Below are 24,271 nucleotides of genomic sequence, written 5' to 3'. Positions count from 1 at the left end.
CTATAAAGAAATCAAGCAATAGAAAAGATGGCTGGAATTATTTTATTTGACAAATATTGGACAAGGAGCTACATCACAGATGTATTTATTTATTTACCACGTTTATATACTGCCACTCTCCGCCCAGAGCGGTTCAAGTCTGTGTTAAAGTCTCAGCTGGCTAGGAAGTCTAGCTGTAAACACTTCCCGTTCCTTGGAGACCACATCAGTTCTCGACTCTCCAGGAAAGCTACAAGTCAAGGGATCCTCTCCCTTTGAACTTCTTTGCAGAACGCTCGCTGGCGCGGAACTGGATCCGGCTTCCGTAGATGTAGGACACAAACCCATCAAGTTCGATGCTGAAGACGTTGTTAAACTTTGGGATAACTGAAAAAACAGAAGCCAAAAATAAATAAAAAAATCATCACAGGGATAGAAAGTTTGCTATCCATAGTTTGCTTGTGTGTATATATGTATATGTGCACATATGTATTATGTATAGGTGGAGCCCTCAGTGGTGCAGCAGGTTAACCCACTAAGCTGACCGAAAGGTTAGCGGTTCAAATCCAAGGAGCAAGGTGAGCTCCTACTGTTAGCTCCAGCTTCTGCCAGCCTAGCACTTCGACCTAGCAGCAGTAGGTATCGCTAAAGCGGGAAGGTAACACTACTCCATGCAGTCATGCTGGCCACATGACCTTGGAGGTGTCTACGGACAATGCTCTTCGGCTTAGAAATGGAGATGAGAACCAGCCCCCAGAATCGGACATGACTAGACTTAATGTCAAGGGGATACATTTACCTTTATGTATGCATGTGTGTGTGTGTGTTGTGTGTATGTGTGGATATATATATATATATATATATACACACACACACATAAAGGGAACATGTATGTATATATGTATGTATGCATGTATATGTCAATGGGACACATTTACCTTTATGTATGCATGTGTGTGGATATATATGTATACACACACACAGGGAACATGTATGTATATAATGTCAAGGGGATATGTTTACCTTTATGTATACATGTGTGTGTGTGTTGTGTGTATGTGTATACACACACACACACACAGGGAACATGTATGTATATAATATCAAGGGGATATGTCTACCTTTATGTATGCATGTGTGTGTGTGTGTTGTGTGTGTATATATATAAACACATACAGGGAACATGTATTTATATATGTATGTGTATAATGTCAAGGGGATATGTTTACCTTTATGTATATGTGTGTGTGCATTATGTGGTGTGTGTGTGTGTGTATATATATATATATATATAGGGAACATATATGTATATATGTGTGTGTATATACACACACACATATACAGGGAACAAGGACATATTTAAGTGTCAATCCTATATATATTTAAGGATTGACACTTAAATATGTCCCTGTCCCGACTTACAAACAAATTCAACTTTAGAACAAACCTACTGAAGTGATCCTGTTTGTAACTTGGGGACTGCCTGCACATGGCACCTTACAAAGAACGACAACACTGCCTTCCACCCAAAGGCACTACAAATGGATTTAAATCATGGATGTAATACTGTGAAGAAACAGGTTCCAACTAAGAGTTTTCTATGCTCACTTTTCAGTTTGTCTTCTTTTGTGATGATTTTGAAAACGTGCTTCATTTCCTGCACGATGAAACCCGTGATGCCGACATAGGAGGGACACTTGGATTTCGTGACTAGAAAAAACGAAACCAGATTATTAGAGTGACAAAGCGTTGTTATGACACACACTTAACTACATGTGGCATGGTTTTCTTGGCCAAAAAAATATATCATGCACATTTCTGAAGCTTTCTCATCAGACAAAAGATGATTAAAAAAACCAAAAAGCTGGAAAAGATGTTTTATATCATGAATTTTTAAAAAACAAGGCATGTGAAGGACCAGAATAGTGTCTCTTGATGTAAATGTGGAAGCTGGCCATGTAAAATAAGATGGCAGAAAGTCCAGAGTGACTTGAGAAACTGCAAGTCACTCCTGGTGTGGGAGAATTGGCCATCTGAAAGGACGTTGCCCAGGGGACGGCCAGATGTTTTATCATCCTGTGGGAGGCTTCTCTCATATCCCTGCATGAGAAGCTGGGGCTGGCAGATGGGAGCTCACCCTGCTCCCCAGATTTGAACTGCCGACCTTTTGGTCAGCAGTCCTGCCAGCACAACTGTGCGACCGGGGACTCCATGGAACTGAAGAAATTTAAATCAGAATAGGCAATTAATGCAGGAATAGAGCAAGGATACCTGTAACGAGAGCGCCGTGGAGATCAGCTTTTAGCAGTTTTGTTTGAATCATCTGTGGCTGCCTGATTAAAAAAACCATAGCAATTAATATTCTTTAAAGCATGAAACAGAATAAACTAAATTGGAAGACAAAACATCAAAGAAACACCCAACTATTCACTTCAAGAATCCAAAGAGGATTCTACACGTATGTTTGACAATATTATTATGCATACACACACACACACACACACACACACACACACATATATATGCTGAAGATCGTGCCATTACCACTCAAGCAGGGAGCTTTGAGATGGCTGAACAGAAGCTCTCCGAAGCTCTAGGTGCCCTTACTGCCTATTACAGGGAAAACCAGCTGATCCCTAATCCATATAAAACACAGACGTGTGCCTCTCACCTTAAGAACAGACAAGCATCCCGAGCTCTGAAGATCACCTGGGAAGGAATCCCACTGGAGCATTGCAGCACACCCAAATACCTGGGAGTCACTTTGGACCGTGCTCTGATCTACAAGAAGCACTGCCTGAACATCAAGCAAAAAGTGGGTGCTAGAAACAATATCATAAGAAAGCTGACTGGCACAACCTGGGGATCACAACCAGACACAGTGAAGACATCTGCCCTTGCACTATGCTACTCTGCTGCTATGCATGCCCAGTGTGGAACACATCTCACCACGCTAAAACAGTGGATGTGACTCTTAATGAGACATGCCGCATTCTCACGGGGTGTCTGCGCCCTACACCACTGGAGAAATTACACTGCTTAGCCGGTACTGCACCACCTGACATCCGCTGGGAAGTAGCAGCCAATAGTGAAAGGACCAAGGCAGAGACATCTCCAGCTCATCCCCTGTTTGGGTATCAGCCAGCACGTCAATGACTTAAATCAAGAAATAGTTTTCTAAGATCTACAGAGGCACTCGCTGGAACACCTCAGCAAGTGAGAGTCCAAAAGTGGCAGGCTCAAACCCAGCACCTCAATCCGTGTGTGATACCAGATGAGAGACCCCCCTGGGCACACAGAAAACTGGGCGACGTGGAAGGCGCTGAACAGACTGCGCTCTGGCACCACGAGATGCAGAGCCAACCTCAAGAAATGGGGCCACAAAGTGGAATCCACGACATGCGAGTGGGGAGAAGAACAAACCACTGACCACCTGCTGCAATGCAACCTGAGCCCTGCCACATGCACAATGGAGGACCTTCTTGCAGCAACACCAGAGGAACTCCAAGGGGACAGATCCTGGTCAAAGGACATTTAATTAACTACCAAACTCACACATTTTGTGTTTTTTTAATCTGTTTGTTTGTTTTGTTCTGTTAGAAATGTAATACAATGGTATGGTTGCTGATGACATGATAAATAATATAATAATACACACACACACACTCAGACATATACTCAAGTATAAGCCAACCCGAATATAAGCTGAGGCACCTAATTTTACCACAAACAACTGGGAAAATGTATTGATTTGAGTCTAAGCCAAGGGTGGGAAATGCAGCAGCTACTGGTCAATTTCAAAATAAAAATAAAAATAAAAATAGATACCAATAAAATTACATTAATTGAGGCATCAGTAGATTATTTTTTAAAATATTTATATAAAAGTGCAATTTAAGATAAGACTGTCCAACTATTATTCTAACCTTCTTCAATATAAATGTGCCTATGGATCCTTCCAATAATTAAGGGAGTAAAATAATAAATGCAATAATAATAATAATAATAATAATAATAATAATAATAGAGTAAAACAGTGGAAATGTAAAAAAATACGTAATAACAGAGTAAAATAATAAATGTAGTAGTAATAATAATAATTAGAGCAAAATAATAAATGCAATAAAAATAATAATAGTAGAGTAAAATAATGTAAATGTAATAATAATAATAATAATTAGAGTAAAATAATAAATGCAATAATAATAGAGTAAAATAATGGAAATGTAAAAAAAAAACATAATAACAGAGTAAAATAATATATGTAATAATAATACTTATTAGAGTAAAATAATAGTAGAGTAAAATAATGTAAATGTAATAATAATAATAATAATAACAGAGTAAAATAATAAACAACTTTGACTCAAGTATAAGCCAAGGGGGACTTTTTTAGACTCAAAAAGGGGCTGAAAAACTAGGCTTATTCTCAAGTATTTTCTATCTATCTATCTATCTATCTATCTATCTATCTATCTATCTATCTATCTATGTGACATCTGCAGCCAGGCATAATTCCATCCATCAGAGTGAGTGTTAATATCATTTTCTCTCATTCTATCTATATCTATCTATCTATCTATCTATCTATCTATCTATCTATCTATCTATCTATATATGAGAGAGAGAAAATGATATTAACACTCACTCTTAAATTTATTACAATAGCCCCAACAATCGCTTAAAATAAAGGAGCTTACGCATCAGGCCGGAGTCCGTTGCAGAGGTCTCTGATGTACTGCTTCCATAATTCGTGCAATGGGACAAATATCTCATACCTGCACAACAAGGAAAAGATTAGGTTCTTGTTCAATAGTAACCGTTATCTCAAAGAATGTGCCTAGCATATTCAGGATTAATTAGGAAACTTTTTTTTGCTCCTTCAACCATCTATATAAATAAAAATGTAATGTTCGTTTGTGGGATAACAGAACTCAAAAACTACTGGACGAATTGGCACCAAATGTGGACTCAAGACACCTAACAGTCCAATGAGTGACCATCACTCATAAAAACATTGAAAAACACAGCAGAAGGGACTTAAAAACCCAAAAACAACAACATTACAACACATGCACAAAACCACATATATATACACAAACACACATATATACACACATATATGCATACACACACAAAACACATACACAGAAAGGATGAAGGAAGGGAGAGAAATAGGGATGGAAGGAGAGCAGGAAGGAAAGAAAGAAGGATAGAGAAGGAAGGAGGGAGAGAAGAAGGGAAAGAAGGAGGGAAGGAGAGAAGGAAGGAAAGAAAGAAAGGTAGAGAAGGAAGGAGGGAGAGAAAGAGGAAGAGAAAGAGGGAGAGAAGAAGGAGGAAAGGAAGGAAGGAAAAAAAGAAGGGTAGAGAAGGAAGGGAGGAGAAGGAGGGAGAGAAAGAGGGAGGGAGAGAAGGAAGGAAAGAAAGAAGGGCAGAGAAGGAAGGAAGGAGAGAAGGAGGGAGAGATGGAGGGAAGAAGATAAAGAAGGAAAGACAAGGGTAGAGAAGGAAGGAGGGAGAGAAAGAAGAAGAGAAAGATGGAGAAAAGAAAGGAAAGAAGGAGGGAAAAAAGAATTGAGAAGGAAGGGAAGAGAGAAGGAGTGAGAGAAAGAGGGAAGGAGAGAAGGAAGGAAAGAAAGAAGGGTAGAGAAGGAAGGAAGGAAAGAAGGAGGGAAGGAAAGAGAAGGAAAGACAGAAGGGTAGAGAAGGAAGGAAGGAGAAAAGGGGGAAGAGAATGAAATAAAAAAGTGAAAGAGGGAAGGAAGGAGAGAAGGAACGAAAGAGAGAAAGAGGGAGGGAAGGAAGGAAGGAAAGAGACAAGACAGGATGGAATCAAAGAGCAAAGGAAGCGAGACAAGAAACAGGCAGAGAAGGAAGAAAGAAGAAGGGAAAGAAAAAGAGGGAAGAAAGGAAGGAGAGAAAGAAAGAAAGAAAGAAAGAAAGAAAGAAAGAAAGAAGAGAAAGAGGGAGGGAAAGTTGGCCACAGCAATGCGTGGAGGGTACAGCTAGTCTATATAAATAAAAATGTAATGTTCGTTTGTGGGACTAACAGAACTCAAAAACTACTGGACAAACTGACACCAAATTTGGACACAAGACACCTCTCAGGCCAACGAGTGACCATCATTCATAAAAACACCAAAAACACAGCAAAAGAGACTTAAAAAGCCAAAAAAGCAAAAAGACGTTACAGTGCATGTGCAAAAACATCTCCCCCAGGCAAACAAAACACACAACAGCATATCCACACTCTCTTCCAGACTACAGCTCCCAGCATCCCCCTAGACCAGGTCCTTTAGGAGAAGAGGAGGATCCAGATGCACTGCTTCCAAGCTGCAAGCTTTCTTCTCCTTGGAGTTTTTTGAGAGCATCCCAATCCCTGCATATCTCCAGTTTCCTATTCCTGGACTGCAACTCCCAGCCAGGGGCGGCTCAACCCACTACGCAAAGTAAGTATTTGCAGTATAGTTGACTTTGCCCAGGGGCGCTCTTGGGGGAGAATAGACCTTGACATATGTGAGTTGTAGTTGCTGGGATGTATAGTTCACTTACAATCAAAGAGCATTCTGAACTCCACCAATGATGGAATTGAACCAAATATGGCACATAGAACTCCCACGACGAACAGAAAATATATATCAGTGATTGGTTGGGGGTGGTGGTGGTGCCAAAATACTGTTTGCTTACCATTGAAAATTACCTAGGGCTGCCTCTGCTCCCAGCAATCTTACAGACAGATAAATTAGATAGAGATAGGTAGGTAGGTAGGTAGGTAGGAAGGTGGATCAATCAGGAGGACTGCTGGGAGTTGCAGTCCAAGAATATGTAGAGAAGGAAGAAAGGGGAAAAAGAGGAAGGGAAAGAAAAGGGGGGAAGGAAGGGAAGAGGAAGGGAAGGATGGAAGGAGAGAAGGGAAGAAAAAAAAGAAGGAAGGAGAAAGAGAAAGAAGGAGAGAAAGAGGGAGGGAAGGTTGGCTACAGCAATGCATGGCGGGTACAGCTAGTAGTTTTATAAATGTGAAAATAAACAGAGCTCTCAATACAATAGTCCAGACCATGGATTTCACAGCTTATATTTTACAATCAAGGATTTCCACAACAAGATCATCGGATGCCCTCTAGTGGCCAAGCATCGGCCATCCATCCCAGAATCATTTGAAATTCCCAAGCTGATACTTGGAATAGTCGTTTTATACAAATTTGGGATATTAGTAGAGCATGAAAATAGCAATTTAAAAAACAATGAACTCCTCAGGTACATGGCCAATGGGAATTCTGGACTCCTGGTCTTTTAAAAAGACTGCTTCCTGTCTGGGGGAATCCTATGTTGGGAGGTGATTAGTTGGCCCAGATTGTTTCTTGTTTTTGCACCCCAGGACAGGAAAAGCCCTCTGACTTTAAACACCCCACCACTGGATGGAAAATAATCCTTTTATTGAAGATAATTAAAAAACAATAAGGTAAAAAACACTTTAAAGAAATAGGTAAATCCAGTTAGGTAGGAAGATAAGCAGGAACAAAGTCGTCCAGGGTAATAGTCCAGCAAAGTCCATAAAAACAAAGGCAAAACTTCCCAAATAACATGCAAAGAATCAGGAAACATGAACCAATGGCATGAATATAGAGCATAAAATCCAAGAATCAAATCCATGAAACAAAGGCACTTAAAACATGAATTTCCCAAGCAAAACTTCCATGAACCAGGAAGAGATCTTGACTTGATTCCTAACAATGCTTCATCTGACTACATATCCTGTACTTGGGACTTTTATCTCCTTGTTAGCTAAGTCTCTAGCATTCAGAAATTGGTTTCGTTTTAACTGAGAACCTCTTATCCTTTTCTCTCAAAGCCTGGCAGACCGCCAAAGCCACTGTTCGGCTCTCCTGTTTTGACTAATCTCGTGTCTATCTATTTGCTCATTAATTTCTGCAGCTGGGCCAGGTGCTGAGCTATTTTCATGTTCCCTATCATGGGAACTCTCTGGTAACAATTCATAAAGCACACCATCATCCCCACACCCCTCAGGGACATTCTCATGGGAAACGACACTTTGAACAGGGATCTCCTGGTCATTCTCTGCATCAATATCACTGACCAAACCATTGCCATCTTGAAACTCACTGACATCACTCCCCACATCCAAAGCACCCTGATCCTGAAACACAATCACAGGCTGAGCTTCAACATTTGTCTGGAATTTCTGTTTTTGAGTGTTGTTCTTTATTTACTATCCTGATTTTAGAATTTATTTAAATACTGGTAACCAGATTTAAGTATTAAAGTCCTCCTGTTAGGAATTGTGGGAGTTAAAATCCAAAACACCTGGAGGGAGGGCCGAAGTTGGCCCATGCCTGCTTTACATCATAACAACACTAATGTTTCCACTCTGATAAACTTAGCAGGCCAATCCCTGCACGCTTAACGTACTTCTGTTGCTCTGGTTTGATCTCAAAAAGCCGCATCTCCCTCCTCTCTTTGGCAGACAGCCCTTTTCCTCTCTTCTTCTTCTGCCTCTTCCTCCGCTTGTGGAAATGCTCCAGGACCACGGCTTTGTAGGTCAGGTGCTCTTCGATGGCTTCATCGCTCTTTCCGGGCAAACTCCGCTTCAGGAAGGCTTTCACAAAGGCCTCAGCCTCCTTCGAGCCTTCAGGCTGCAAAAGGAGGTCATTAGTGATACAAACAGACATGGCTGAGGGCACCTCATTTTCCTCTAGAGCAGTGGTTCCCAAACTTTGGGCCTCCAGGTATTCTGAACTTCAACTCCCAGAAATCCCACCCATCTTAACAGCTGTAATAATAATAAAACAACAACAACAACAACACTTTATTAGGAACTGTGGGAGCAAAAGTCCAAACATCTGGCGGCCCAAAGGTTGGGAACCACTGTTTTAGAGGGTCTCAGAGGCATTGAGAGTCATATGGACTGAACTTGGGACAGAGATCCCCCAGGTTCTCAGACCCACAACCTATTAACCCTTTGAGTGGCTGAAACTGCAAACCCACCTGCATGGTTTCAGAAGACGGGTTCGGAGGAAGATAGAAGAATGGGAGAAACTGGGTCTATTAAGGCCCCCGAGGCTCCTTCTACACTGCCATATAATCCAGATTATCAAAACAGATAATGACTTTATCTCCTCTGAAATGTATTATATGAGTCTACAATGTAATATAATCCAGATTAACAAATCAAATAATCCAGATTTTATATGGCAGCATAAAAAGAACCTCAGTCTCACACAGTGTGTGTAAATGTAATTTAATATTACTAGGATGAGCTACAGTCTTTGAATGTTGATCTTTTTAGGAAACCAAGGAAATAGCCCTCTGTCTTAATCATGCAGATCAATAATAATAAGAAGAATAAGAATAGTAAGAACAAGAAGACGATGACAGAGGGAAGCATAATAATAATAATAATAATGATAATAATAAGACAGAGGGGAGCAGAAGACATTTCCACCTTGACTTTACTAGTAATATAATATAATATATTGTATATATAAAATATTTATAATATTATAATATAATATAATATTAGTTATAATAATATAATACTATAATTATATATTTACATTACATGTAATTTTACTAATAATATTGCAATATAATGGTATAGCGCAACATAGTAACATATAATACGGATATTGTACTATGCGAATAATATAATATATTGTATGAAAATATATCTTGTAAGCCGCTCTGAGTCCCCTTCGGGGTGAGAAGGGTGCCAAAGAAATGCCGCAAATAAATAAATAAATAAAACAACCAGAAGAGTGATCTTGTCTGCTATGGACACAAGTTGAGTTTCAAGTAATAATAATAATAATAATAATAATAATAATAATAATAATAATGCAGACATTATTTTCAAAGGATTTCAGATTGCAATTCCACATTATTATTATTATTATTATTATTATTATTATTATTATTATTATCAGAGAGTTTCATCTATGCTGATGATCGTGCCATTACCGCTCAAGCAGGGAGCTTTGAGATGGTAGAACAGAAGCTCCCCGAAGCTCTAGGTGCTCTTACTGCCTATTACAGGGAAAACCAACTGATCCCTAATCCATCTAAAACACAGACATGTGCCTTTCACCTTAAGGACAGGCAAGCATCCCAAACTCTGAGGATTATTACCTGGGAAGGAATCCCACTGGAGCATTGCAGAGCACCCAAATACCTGGGAGTCACTCTGGACCGTGCTCTGACCTACAAGAAGCACTGCCTGAATATCAAGCAGAAGGTGGGCGCTAGAAATAATATCATTCAAAAGCTGACTGGCACAACCTGGGGATCACAACCAGACACAGTGAAGACATCTGCCCTTGCGCTATGCTACTCTGCTGCTGAGTACGCATGCCCAGTGTGGAACACATCTCACCGCGCTCAAACAGTGGATGTGGCTCTTAATGAGACATGCCGCATTATCACAGGGTGTCTGCGCCCTACACCACTGGAGAAATTACACTGCTTAGCCAGTATTGCACCACCTGACATCCGCCAGGAAGTAGCAGCCAATAGTGAAAGGACCAAGGCAGAGACATCTCCAGCTCATCCCTTGTTTGGGTATCAGCCAGCACGTCAACGACTTAAATCAAGAAATAGTTTTCTTAGATCTACAGAGACACTCGCTGGAACACCTCAGCAAGCGAGAGTCCAAAAGTGGCAGGCTCAAACCCAGTACCTGAATCTGTGGGTGATACCGGATGAGAGACTCCCCCCTGGGCACTTAGAAGACTGGGCAACTTGGAAGGCACTGAACAGACTGCACTCTGGCACCACGAGATGCAGAGCCAACCTCAAGAAATGGGGCTACAAAGTGGAGTCCACGACATGCGAGTGCGGAGAGGAGCAAACCACTGACCACCTGCTGCAATGCAGTCTGAACCCTGACACATGCACCAGGGAGGACCTTCTTGCGGCAACACCAGAGGCACTCCAAGTGGCCAGATACTGGTCAAAGGACATCTAATCAACTACCAAGTGTGCAAAATTTGTGTTTTTTAATCTGCTTGTCTGTTTTGTTCTGTTAGAAATGTTATACAATTGTATGGTTGCTGATGACACGATAAATATTATTATTATTATTATTTACACCCTGCATTATCTCCTGTGAAGAGGACTCAAAGAGGCTTAACATAAAAGCATCAGCATAACAACTTAAATATACAAATATGTGAACATTAAAACAGGATTAAATATAAACAATATTTTTTTTAATTCTCAGTTAAAAACCAGTAAAACAAATTTGAAGTTAAAAACCACAGCACCCCCTGAAGCGACCTTAAGACTCGATAAATAAGCTTATTGGGATTTAACTGTGGAGAGGTATGTGAATGTGCTCTCACTCTTCTGCAATATATCTCTATTCCCATTTGACCTACACCAGGAATGGGGAACATGGTTGAACTGATGCTCTCATCATCCTTCTTTCCTCTCTGGCAATGCTAACTAGGGATGATGGGAGTTGCAGTCTGAGCACATCCTCTGGAGCCTAACACCCCTCTCCAAAAGCATTTCCCATCCATATTGCACACCCATCCTCTTAAAACAGAAAATACCTGAATGTTAAGAAGTGTCACCGTTTCTTGAGGTAGCGGCTTATACAAAGAACCTGGAAGATAAAAGAGGTGAGTTTTTTTCTCTGTTATTTTTTTTAAAACCCCAGAGTGAGATAGGTAAAAATAATATAAAATAAATAAAAATATTAATTAATAAAGTTAATGAAACACTAACTCATAAAATGCTATCAATTAATAAAATTAATAAATAATATAAAATAAATAAAAATATTAATCAATAAAGTTAATGAAACACTAACTCATAAAATGCTAACAATCAATTAATAAAATTGATAAATTAAATTAAATAAAATAAATAAAAATTAATCAATAAAGTTAATAAAACACAAACTCATAAAATACTAACAATCAATTAATAAAATTAATACATTAAATTAAAACATAAGAAATTTAATTAATAAAGTTAATAAAACACTAACTCATAATAAAATACTAACAATCAATTAATAAAATTAATAAAAAATAAAATTAATTAATAAAGTTAATAAAACCCTAACTCATAAAATGCTAACAATTAATTAATAAAATTAATAAATAAAAAAAATAATTAATAAAGTTAATAAAACATTAACTCATAAAATAATAACAATAACAATAAATAAATAAATAAAGTTAATAAAACACTAACTCATAAAATGCTAACAATTAATACAATTAACACATTAAATAAAATAAAATAAATAAAAATAATTAATTAAGTTAATAAAACACTAACTCATATAATGCTAGCAATCAATTAATAAAATTAATACATTAAATTAAATTAAATTAATAAAACATTTAATTAATTAAGTTAATTAAACACTAACTCAAAAAAGCTAGCAATCAATTAATAAAATTAATACATAAAATTAAATTAATAAAAATTAATTAATTAAGTTAATAAAACACTAACTCAAAAAAGCTAACAATCAATTAATAAAATTAATACATAAAAGAAAATAAAAAACAGAATTAATAAAGTTAATAAAACACTCAAAATGCGAACAATGAATTAATAAATAAAATAAATAAAAATATTAATTAATAAAGTTAATAAAACACTAACTCATAAAATACTAACAATCAATTAAAATACTCCTGTACCACAAAACAAGCATGAAAGCGAGGCAGATCCACTTACTCTCCATGTGGACGGACAAAGCGAAATGAAAGCGGAGCAACAATCAGCAGGAGCAACCCAGCACTTCCGGGTCTCCCACGCGGATGAAATACGCATGCGCTCTTGCTGTTCTCCGATAGGCCCAAAGTAGAAGAGAGGCGGCCAATTAAAACTTTAGGTCGCACGCAGCACCATAGAGCTACGAAATGAAAAAGTAGAGAGGGATGAGATAGACAAGAGGGTCTTTTTTCTACGCATGCGCATATATGCCTTCCAGGCTAAAAGGGGAGAGAAAACTGTTCCAACACTGCAAGGCTGTTGTTAAATAAATCTCAACCATAATCTTGTAATTTGGAGGGGGGGGGGGTAGAATATAATAATATTATTCTATTATTATGCTATTCTAATACTATAATTATTACTTCTTGGGAGGAGAGCAATGTCCAGTCTCGATAAAATAGTGAAGAGTAGAGACATCAGGCTGGCAACCAAGATCCATTGCCTAGTCCAAGCCATGGTCTTCCCTGTAGTAGTAACCTACGGATGTGAGAGCTGGACCTTCGGGAAGGCTGAGTGGAGGAAGATCGATGCTTTTGAGCTGTGGTGTTGGAGGAAAGTGCTGAGAGTGCCTTGGACTGCGAGAAGATCCCACCAGTCCATCCTCCAGGAAATAAAGCCCGGCTGCTCATTGGAGGGAAGGATAGTAGAGACAAAGCTGAAGTCCTTTGGCCACATCATGAGGAGACAGGAAAGCCTAGAGAAGACAATTATGCTGGGGAAAGTGGAAGGCAAAAGGAAGAGGGGCCGACCAAGGGCAAGATGGATGGATGGCATCCTTGAAGTGACTGGACTGACCTTGAAGGAGCTGGGGGTGGTGACGGCCGACAGGGAGCTCTGGCGTGGACTGGTCCATGAAGTCACGAAGAGTCGGAGACGACTGAACGAATGAACAACAAATACTATAATATTATTCTTTTATGCTATTCTAATAATATAATATAATATATTGTATATACATATAATATTTATAATGTAATACAATAAAATAATACTCATAATAATAATATGACAATTATATATTTTATATTACATGTAATATTACTAATACTATTCTGTTATTATGCTATTCTAATACTATAATATTATTCTATTATTATGCTATTCTAATACTATAATATTATTGTATTATTATGCTATTCTAATACTATAATATTATTATTTTATGCTATTCTAATAATATAATATAATATATTGTATATACATATAATATTTATAATATAATACAATAAAATAATACTCATAATAATAATATGACATAATTATATATTTTATATTACATGTAATATTACTAATACTATTCTGTTATTATGCTATTCTAATAATATAATATTATTCTTTTAAGCTATTCTAATAATATAATATATTGTATATACATATAATATTTATAATGTAATACAATATACAATAATATTATAGTGTAATACAATATAATAATACTACTAATAATATGATATTATAATTATATATTTTATATTACATGTAATATTACCAATAATATTACAATATAATAGTATAGTACAATATATTAATATTTAATACTGATATTGTACTATGCTAATAATATAATATATTGTATGTATATATATCTTGTAGGCTGCTCTGAGTCCCCTTCGGGGTGAGAAGGGCAGCATATAAATAAATAAATATTGTATATGTTAGGTTCTTGTGGGGTTTTTTTGTATATGTTTATATGTGTATATGTATATATGTTAGGTTCTTGTGGGTTTTTTTGTATATGTTTATATGTGTATATGTATATATGTTGACCTTGAAGGAGCTGGGGGTGGTGACGGCCGACAGGGAGCTCTGGCGTGGGCTGGTCCATGAGGTCATGAAGAGTCAGAGACGGCTGAACGAATGAACAACAACAACATGTATATATGTATGTGTGCATAATAATAATAATAATAATAATAATAATAATCTTTATTTGACACCCCGCCAAAATCCTGCAAATCTCTTGGGAAGACAAGCAGACAAACGTCAGCGTGCTGGAAGAAGCAAAGACCACCAGCATTGAAGCAATGGTCCTCCTCCATCAACTCTGCTGGACTGGCCACGTTGTCCAGATGCCCGGCCACTGTCTCCCAAAGCAGTTGCTCTACTCTGAACTCAAAAACGGAAAATAGAAGGTTGATGGACAAGAAAAGAGATTTAAAAATGGTCTTAAAGCCAACCTCAAAAACTGTGGCATAGACACTGAGAACTGAGAAGCCCTGGGTCTTGAGCTTTCCAGTCCGAGGTCAGCTGTGACCAGCAGTGCTGTGCTGTAGAATTTGAAGAGGTACGAATGGAGGGTGAAAGAGAGAAAAGTGCCAAGAGGAAGGTGCATCAAGCCAACCCCAACTGGGACCACCTTCCACCTGGAAACCGATGCCCTCTCTGTGGGAGAAGATGCAGGTCAAGAATAGGGCTCCACAGTCACCTACGGACCCACCCCCAGGACAACGCACTTGGAGGACCATCCTACTTGGACAACAAGGGATTGCCTAAGCATGTGTATATGCATATGTGTGTATAGATTTGTGTATTTGTGTTATATGCATATATGCATATTTGTGTGTGCATGTGTATATGTATATGTTTGTATATATGTATATTTGTGAATGCATGTGTATATGTGTGTATGTATATGCATGTGTGTGTATATGTGTATATTTGTGTGTGCTTGTGCATATATATACATGTGTGTGTATGAATGTGTGCATGTGTATATGAGTGTACGTGTCTATTTATATATGGTGTATTTTTGGGGTTTTTAAGTCAGTTCCGCTGAGTGTTTTTTTCTTTTTTGTGTGTGGATATAGGGCTGTGTGGAAGGGCCCATCGTGGTTTTGAGCCATATATCCAGATCTTCACATGCCTGTATGTCCTGCACTCAGAAATCCAAGATTTTTTATTTGGGTTTGGCCCTGGGTTTTAGATGTTTGTTCCTGATTGGTCGGTTACTAAAAAGAAGGTGACATTTGAGTAGAAGGCAAAAACTTTGTGTGCCAGAAACTTCATGAAATGTGTGGAGGGCTCATTTTCCCTGGCCAGGATAAAGTTGTGGTCCCCTAGTTGTAGGTTGTAACACTGCCTCAAGAAGAGGACTACGGTTATGTTCAATCTCCTTCAGAGCAGGACCCTTCAGAGATTTCCATGTTTAATGTAGCTTCTCAGGGGTCTGTGAATGAAAGAGAGGGCACAGAACAAACTGCAGAGCAAGGGGAGTTGGAAGACTCTGGGATTGTTAGTTCTCAAGATAGAATGGTTTCCAGACAGTCTGATGGGTACCAGCTTGTGTTGCTAGATAAGGAAAGTGAAAAGAATGTGTTAAGGAGCAACCGGGAGGAATCAACCTTTGATAGAAGGGGTCAAATCTGTCAAGATCGCCACCAACAAGGGGGAGTCCGAAGGTCTGTCAGGATAAGGGAAAAGAGGAATTTGCAGGAGAGTTCTCAAGGGAATCGGAATGCATTTTGTGTAGGACTTTTTGAATAAATATAGGGCTTTCACAGCACTGCCTTCAGTGAGCGCAACGTCGGTTACTGGGCAAGTCTTGTATGTATGTCATGCCAAGATTCATGGAACACTCTGCTCAAGACTCATGTTCAAGTTGCTTTTGGTGAAAGTTTCCCTATGGAATTCTTCTGTGGATTTTGGATCTATGCAACCCTGTTCCTTGGCTTTTCAAGAGTTTGAACATTTTCCTCTGTGGGTTTTAAGGACTATGCATTCGTTGATTTTGCTGTGAAATCAAGGATCATCTCTGTGCTGTTTTATGGATTACATTTGCCTACCTGTCAGTTTGGATTGCTTTAGATTCTCTTACTTAATCTTTTATTTGCCTTTTCCACCCTTTTAAAAATATTGCTTGCATTTATTCAATAAACTGTTTATTTGCTAAAGAACTTTGGAGTGTTCGTGGGTTCAAAGGTGTGCTTCCAGCCTTGGTGTGCAACACTAGTCAATGTTGTACATCTTTTCACAAGAAATGCAATCAGGAGCAGCACCCAGTTGCTTGATGCCACAAGTACACAACCAAATCTGTCTGGACAGATGACCAGGCAGCCAGCCTCTAAAAAGTGTCAATAATGACAAAGTTCTGTTCCTGGTTTGAAAATTGTGCAGTGCTCACTTGGGCAGAAGTGGTCCTATCCCATAAACCTTTATCTCTGTGGCAGATACTTCATGAAATGTGGTGGGCACAGTTTCTCTGGCCAGGACAAAGAACGGAACTTTTGCAGTGATTCACTGCAGTGATTATCCGCATATTCACAACTCAAGAAGTTTCCGTTGGAAGTCCCGCAGTGGCCATATTGAGAGCCTCTAAATTTTGCAACAAAGTCTGGACAATGGAAGCAGAAATCCCAGGACCAGAAGATCTGTATGTGGACCTCTCGTGAAGTCCCGGGATTTTTTTGCCCTTTTTTAAAACCCGTGATTTAGTGCTGTCTGGAAGCGCCCTTGGGCAATGGATATGATATTCCACAATAAAGCTACCTTGGTTCCTTCCACATTTTGCAATTATAGCATTGTGATTCTGCTTTTTATAAATCTCTCCTTCCCTTTAGTATATACAAGTTTTTGTAGCTATATTAATTTTCTAAATAATGTGAATCAGGCATTTTAGTGTGACGATTTTATACAGCTGGGAAATTCTCATATTTAGTGCTAAAAGTAAATTCCTCCATTGAATTTGCTAATTAATTAGACCAATCATTCCATTAAACGTTTTCTCTGAAATCGATAAAAATGGTTGATAACGACTTAAAGTAATGAGAACTGTAAATTGTCACTCAACTCCAGCTTCAGCGCGTTTAATGATTAAACTAGGAAATATTAACATCACTGCCAAAACCTTGACATATTAGAGGCTAACACTAAAGTTAAACTTTTATGAATTATTTCCAAACTGCCAAATAGTTTGGACAGTATTGTACAAATTGTGATGTCAGTCCAGGATGCGTTTCCAAGTAGATGCTTCTGGAAAATTCGAATTGATACATTTTATTAAAGGGTTGGTGTGCTGGTACGGCTCTACCAGGAGCTCCAACTTCTTTTCATTTCTATTGAGTGTTTGCATGTATTCCAAAGTTCCATGCATTTTGCAATAAGGTGGCTTCCCTTGGTTTGCAATCATAGGGCCAATGACCCATCAATTATCATTATGTTCTTTAGTTCCGCCCCCTTTTCTGGGTTAAGGAGGGAAAAAGGGAACCTCTAGTTCAGTTCACACAGAGAAGCTTTTCGTACAGGACGTGAATCAGTTCTACCTTTAGAAAGCTTTGTCTTTTACAGCTTTGCTGTCCCACAGCTCTACAGAGAACTACAGCATAGTCTTTGTTGGGGAATTTAGTCCCACAACTCTACAGCCAGCTTTCACTGGGAATTGAAAGCCTTCTATCCTCTTGGAAATCTACAAAAGGGTTCTGTTTGGTAAGGACCACTCGCGGCAGCCATAACGCAATTTGGACCAGGTGTAGGGGCCCACGCCAGCAGAGCTCAAGTCAGATTGCCCTGGGAGAGGTGAAGGATTTCCCTTGTAGAAGGAAGAAACAGTTTATGAAGAAAGTTGCCTGTCCCTTGTGGACAAGATTTAAGCAAGCCACCAGTTGATTCAAAGTCTTGAAGTATTTGTTTGATTTATTGAATATTTAAGCAACAATAAAAACTTTGTTGAACCTTCTAAGTCTTTAAAAGAACTTTGTGTGGGGAAATCCGAAAGGCCTCTCAGCCGAGGCACCCCCGGCATTCCGTTGGGCATTCAGAAAACACGTCCTGTCTACAGACTCTTTCACAGGCCCAGCGCGTGACAGCACAGTTGGATTTGATAGAGTTTGTAGGGTACAGCTGCTGCTGGGTCCATTCCAGAGCCCCTGGCGCTTTTGCAACAGCCACTGAAAATGTTTTAATAACAAAGAAAAAAATCATATTGTTTGTTGAAGTCTCTTCATGAACTATGCATCTTTGGGGGGGGGGGGCGAGGTGCCATGGTTCGACAAAATCTACACTGTAGAATTAATTCAGTTTCACATCACTGTAACTAGCATGGCTCAAAGCTATAGAATGATGGGAATTGTAGTTCTTTGCACTCTCTGCTAAAGAGGGCTGATGCCTTACCAAACTGCAAATCCCAGAATTCCATAGCATTAAAACCATGGCAGTTGAAGTGGTTTCAAACTGCATTAATTTCACAGTGTAGATGCATCCCCAGTCATAGATCATAGAATCCTAGAGTTGGAAGGGACCTCATGGGCCATCCAGTCCAACCCCCTGCCAAGAAGCAGGAATTTTGCATTCAAAGCACCCCCAACAGATGGCCATCCAGCCACTGTTTAAAAGCTTCCAAAGAGGGAGCCTCCACCACACTCCAAGGCAGGGAGTTCCACTGCTGAACGGCTCCCACAGTCAGGATGTTCTTCCTCGTGTCAGGTGGAATCTCTTTTTTGTAGTTTGAAGCCATTGCTCCATTGCGTCCTAATCTCCAGGGCAGCAGTAAACAAGCTTGCTCCCTCCTCTCGATGACTTCCCCTCACATATTTATACATGGCTATCATATCTCCTCTCAGTCTTCTCTTCTTCAGGCTAAACATGCCCAGCTCTCCAAGCCGCTCCTCATAGGGCAGTGTTTCTCAACCTGGGGGTCGGGACCCCTGAGGGGGTCACGAGGGGATGTCAAAGGGGTTGCCAAAGACCATCAGTATTTTCTGTTGGTCATGGGGATTCTGTGTGGGAGGTTTGAGCCAATTCTATCCTTGGTGGGGTTCAGAAAGCTCTTTGATTTTAGGTGAACTATAAATCCCAGCAACTACAACTCCCAGATGTTAAGGTCTAGTTTCCTCAAATTCCACCAGTGTTCACATTTGGGCACATTGATTACTCGTGCCAAATTTGGTCCAGATCTATCACTGTTTGAATCCACAGTGCTTTCTGGATGTAGGTGAACTACAACTCCAAAACTCCAGGTCAATGCCCACCAATCCCTTCCTGTATTTTGGTTGTGGGCATTGTGTGTGCCAGGTTTGGTTCAATTCCATCATTGATGGAGTTCAGAATGCTCTTTGATTGTAGGTGAACTATAAATCCCAGCAACTACAACTCCCAAATGACAAAATCAATCCCCTCCCCAACTCCACCAGTATTCACATTTGGGCATATCGAGTATTTGTGCCAAATTTAGTCCTGTGAATGAAAATACAACCTGCATATCAGATATTTACATTATGATTCATGACAGTAGCAAAATCACAGTTGTGAAATGGCAACGAAAATAATGTTATGTTTCGGGGGTCACCACAACCTCAGGAACTGCATTAAGGGGTCGCGACATTAGGAAGGTTGAGAACCACTGTCATAGGGCTTGTTCTCCAGACCCTTAATCATTTTAGTTGCCCTCCTCTTGACATATTCCATCTCTCTTGAATTGTGGTGCCCAGAATTGGACACAATATTCCAGGTGTGGTCTAACCAAGGTGGAAGAGAGCATGGGGAGCATGACTTCCCTAGATCTAGACACTATGCTCCTATTGATGCAGGCCAAAATCCCATTGGCTTTTTTTGCCGCCGCATCACATTGTTGGCTCATTTTTTAACTTGTTGTCCATGAGGACTCCAAGATCTTTTTCACACGTACTGCTCTCGAGCCAGGCATCGTCCCCCATTCTGTATCTTTGCATTTCCTTTTTTCTGCCTAAGTGGAGTATCTTGTATTTGTCCCTGTTGAACTTCATTTTGTTAGTTTTGGCCCATCGTCTCTCTAATCTGTCAAGATCGTTTTGAATCCTGCTCCTGTCTTCTGGAGTATTGGCTATCCCCCCCAATTTGGTGTCGTCTGCAAACTTGATGATCAGTCAAGTTATCCAAGCATAACTAAGGCTGCTTCCGACCAAATGTAATAGCAATGGAACTATCTTTGTTGCATCTCACATGAAATCTACAATTTGGAATACATTAAAGCATGCTTCAGTGAATTTTGCCCTTTGAATGCAACCAATATCCATCATTCTTATTAATATTTCTTCCCATTTTCCTTCTTGAAAGTCTAGGATATGCTTATTTTTCACTAGAGGGCAGGAGAAGACAAGAATTCAATATCTGTCCTGTCCATCCAAAGAAATAGATTCTGTGCTTTTATGATGCACTGCATAGTTCTGCCATCGATCAGGATCTGCAATTTTTGAAGCAATAATAATGTTAATTATTAAAAAGAAAAATACACGTCAAAGACCAAAGTGGGTGTCTCTCCAAATGCCACAATCTCAATGTTAGGAATTTAACACTGAATTCCACATAGCTATATAAACTAGAATATCAAGGCAGACAATCCGCAATATCTGATTTGAACTGTGTTACCCGAGTCCACACTGCCATATAATCCATTTCAATGTGGATTTTATACAGTTGTGTGGAAGGCCCCCCAGTTTTGTTGAGTTGTTGTTTACTTTATGAGGTGAAATGTTTGCCTTGTGCTAGATAAAAATAAATGCTTTGCACCTGGCATTGTTCTCTGTCATACCTAATTTAGGCCTCTTCTACACTGCCATATAAAATCCAGATTTTTATGGCAGTGTAGGGTCATATAATCCAGTTAAAAGCATATATGGCAGTGTAGGGTCATATAATCCAGTTAAAAGCATATAGCATACATTATCTGTTTTGATAATCGGGATTATATGGCATTACAGAAGGGGCCTCAGAGGTGTATTTTGTGCTTTGGAACCTTAATGTACAAAAGCCAGCTAAGAGGAGGAAGAGGACTGAGGAAGAGACTTTAAAAACACCCGTCTCCTGGCTTTTGCTTACTACATCTGCCTGCCACCTCAGGAGGAGAAGGAGGAAATCCTGCTGCTACTCTCCCTCTCCCAAGCCAGCTAAGAGGAGGAAGGGGACTGAGGAAGAGACTTTAAAAACACCCGTCTCCTGGCTGTTGCTTACTACATCTGCCTGCCACCTCAGGAGGAGAAGGAGGAAATCCTGTTGCTACTCTCCCTCTCCCAAGCCAGCTAAGAGGAGGAAGGGAACTGAGGAAGAGACTTTAAAAACATCTGTTTCCTGGCTGTTGCTTACTACGTCTGCCTGCCAACTCAGGAGGAGAAGGAGGAAATCCTGCTGCTACTTTCCCCCTCCCAAGCCAGCTAAGAGGAGGAAGGGACTGAGGAAGAAACTTTAAAAACACCTGTCTCTTAGCTATTGCTTACTACATCTGCCTGCCACCTCAGGAGGAGAAGGAGGAAATCCTGCTGTTTCTCCCCACCCCCAAGCCAGCTAAGAGGAGGAAGGGGACTGAGGAAGAGACTTTAAAAACACCCGTCTCCTGGCTGTTGCTTACTACATCTGCCTGCCACCTCAGGAGGAGAAGGAGGAAATCCTGCTGCTACTCTCCCTCTCCCAAGCCAGCTAAGAGGAGGAAGGGGACTGAGGAAGAGACTTTAAAAACCACCTGTCTCCTGGCTGTTGCTTACTACATCTGCCTGCCACCTCAGGAGGAGAAGGAAGAAATCCTGCTACTACTCTCCCCCTCCCAAACCAGCAAAGAGGAGGAAGGGGACTGAGGAAGAGACTTTAAAAACACCTGTCTCCTGGCTGTTGTTTACTACATCTGCCTGCCACCTCAGGAGGAGAAGAAGAAAATCCTGCTGCTACTCTCCCCCTCCCAGGCCAGCTAAGAGGAGGAAGGGGACTGAGGAAGAGACGTTAAAACACCTGTCTCTTCACTCTTGCTTACTACATCTGCCTACCACTTCAGGAGGAGAAGGAGGAAATCCTGCTGCTGCTCTCCCCCTCCCAAGCCTGCTAAGAGGAGGAAGGGGACTGAGGAAGAGACTTTAAAAACACCTGTCTCCTGGTTGTTGCTTATTATTTCTGTTGTGGTTTTATATTGTATTTAATGTTTTTATGTGCATTTTGCTATTATGTATATTACTTGTTGCCTGTAAACCGCCTTGAGTCGCAGAAAGGTGGTATGCAAATACAGCAAATAAATAAATAGCCTGCTGAAAAACATATTTTGGAAAACAATGGTTTATCAGCTCTCTCACACTGCATTGCGATCAAAGCGGAGAGGTTTTGAAACTTTTTGGTCACGTTCCGTGCTACAAGAAATTGCATTTGATATGACAGTGGATTTCTAAGCAGAAGATCTTGTCAAATTGGATGCTACAGGAGGAGCACAATGGAAACAATAATTCAATGTTCCCAGCAATATACACATTTGAAATAGGAAGGAAACTGCACCTCGGCCTCGGAGGCTGAATCTGCCCTTGTCTGTCTTAAACAGCAATTGCTGAATGGCTGGAGAGCAACCAAGCAAAATATTAACTGATAGAGTGAAATCATTATTTACCTAGGAATGTATCATCTCAATCGGAGGCTCTTACAACAAAAGGCAGGAAAGACCCAAAGATAGTAACAATTCTGTGAATTGTATACATATAATTTAGATCTCGCGGATTGCAGAGATTAGGCAGTTCATTCCGAGATTGTCACTATCCAAGGATGGCACAAAAATGCATCTAGTGTGAAAATAGGTTAAATGTTCACACCGGAAAGCAAAAATTGGCCCTGTAATTTGGGAACTTTGGGAACTTGCCCATTCCTGGATGGAGGTTGTTTGAGAACTCAAGCACTGGGATGGAAGAGGGTTTCCACCTATGTTTTATGGCGTTTTCGTTGCAGCAATTCTCAGGTCTGGGAAGGATCCAACCAAGTGTGCCAGTCGTAGGCATGTCTCTCTTCTTTTTTGGTTTTGAAATGATTTTTATTAGTAACTAGCCATCCCCTGCCAGATATTGCTGTGGCCCAGTCTGATGATCTGGAAAATAAAGTAATGAGAAAGTGTTGGTTTCTAATATATGTAATTTCTTTATGATTGAGGGTAAACTACCGTATATACTCTAGTACAAGCCGACCCGACTATAAGCCGAGGCACCTAACTTTACGACAAAAAACTGGGAAAACATATTGACTCAAGTATAAGCCGAGGGTGGGAAATGCAGCCACTACTGGTAAATTTCAAAATAGAAATAGATAGAAATAAAATTACATTAATTGAAGCACCAGGAAGTGAAATGTTTTTGAATATTTACATAAAACTGTAATTTGAGATAAGACTGCCCAACTCTGATTAAATCATTATTCTAAACTTCTTCAATGTAAATATACTTACGTATCCTTCCAACAATAATAAAGAGAGTAAAATAATAAACATAATAATAATAATAATAATAATAATAATAATAATAATAATAAAGTAAAATAATGGAAATGCAATAACAACAGTAATAACTAGGCTTGGGTAACCACGGAAAAATTTGGTTCTAAACTCGTTTTGTTTTTAGGGGGCCCTTGCGTTTCGTTTTTTTAAAGAATTCCGAAATTTTCCTTTAAAAAAGTTTGAAATATACGAAATTTCGTAAAATTACGAATCGATTCGTTAATGGCGGATGCGATTGTGCAATATGCTAAAAAACCCTCTAAATGGGACAGGGGGAACTTCTGAAGCTTCCCTCTCCCTATGTTGTTGACTGTTAGTGTGATAAAACACACAACAACTATAAAA

The 24,271-nt window shown here is 39.5% G+C and overlaps 2 protein-coding genes across 2 annotated transcripts in view; both read right to left on the bottom strand.

Annotated features, from left to right (window-relative positions):
• Positions 1–24,271, bottom strand: part of PLEKHF1 (pleckstrin homology and FYVE domain containing 1) — a 92,352-nt gene that overhangs the window by 58,351 nt on the left and 9,730 nt on the right. The window lies entirely within an intron of this gene.
• Positions 29–12,794, bottom strand: POP4 (POP4 homolog, ribonuclease P/MRP subunit). Its single transcript, XM_067471127.1, has 7 exons — positions 12,691–12,794; positions 11,547–11,599; positions 8,407–8,630; positions 4,680–4,757; positions 2,251–2,312; positions 1,588–1,689; positions 29–366 (listed from the first exon to the last, which is right to left on the bottom strand). Exons 1-7 carry the CDS (start codon positions 12,695–12,697, stop codon positions 230–232), a joined length of 663 nt encoding a protein of 220 aa, XP_067327228.1. The 5' UTR covers positions 12,698–12,794; the 3' UTR covers positions 29–229.

This window comes from Anolis sagrei, chromosome 8 (genome assembly GCF_037176765.1).
Source record: "Anolis sagrei isolate rAnoSag1 chromosome 8, rAnoSag1.mat, whole genome shotgun sequence".
NCBI lineage: Eukaryota > Metazoa > Chordata > Lepidosauria > Squamata > Dactyloidae > Anolis > Anolis sagrei.
The sequence above is the reverse complement of the archived record's forward strand: the minus strand, read 5'-3'. Positions and strand labels throughout refer to the sequence as shown.

What these genes read in the sequence shown, in the direction of transcription:
- POP4 (XM_067471127.1), bottom strand. An exon ending in TGACACTTCTTAACATTCAG is followed by an intron (nt 8,631 to 11,546) that starts GTATTTTCTGTT and finishes CTCCTTTTGCAG; the next exon opens with CCTGAAGGCTCGAAGGAGGC. An exon ending in ATCAAACCAGAGCAACAGAA is followed by an intron (nt 4,758 to 8,406) that starts GTACGTTAAGCG and finishes CTTGTTGTGCAG; the next exon opens with GTATGAGATATTTGTCCCAT.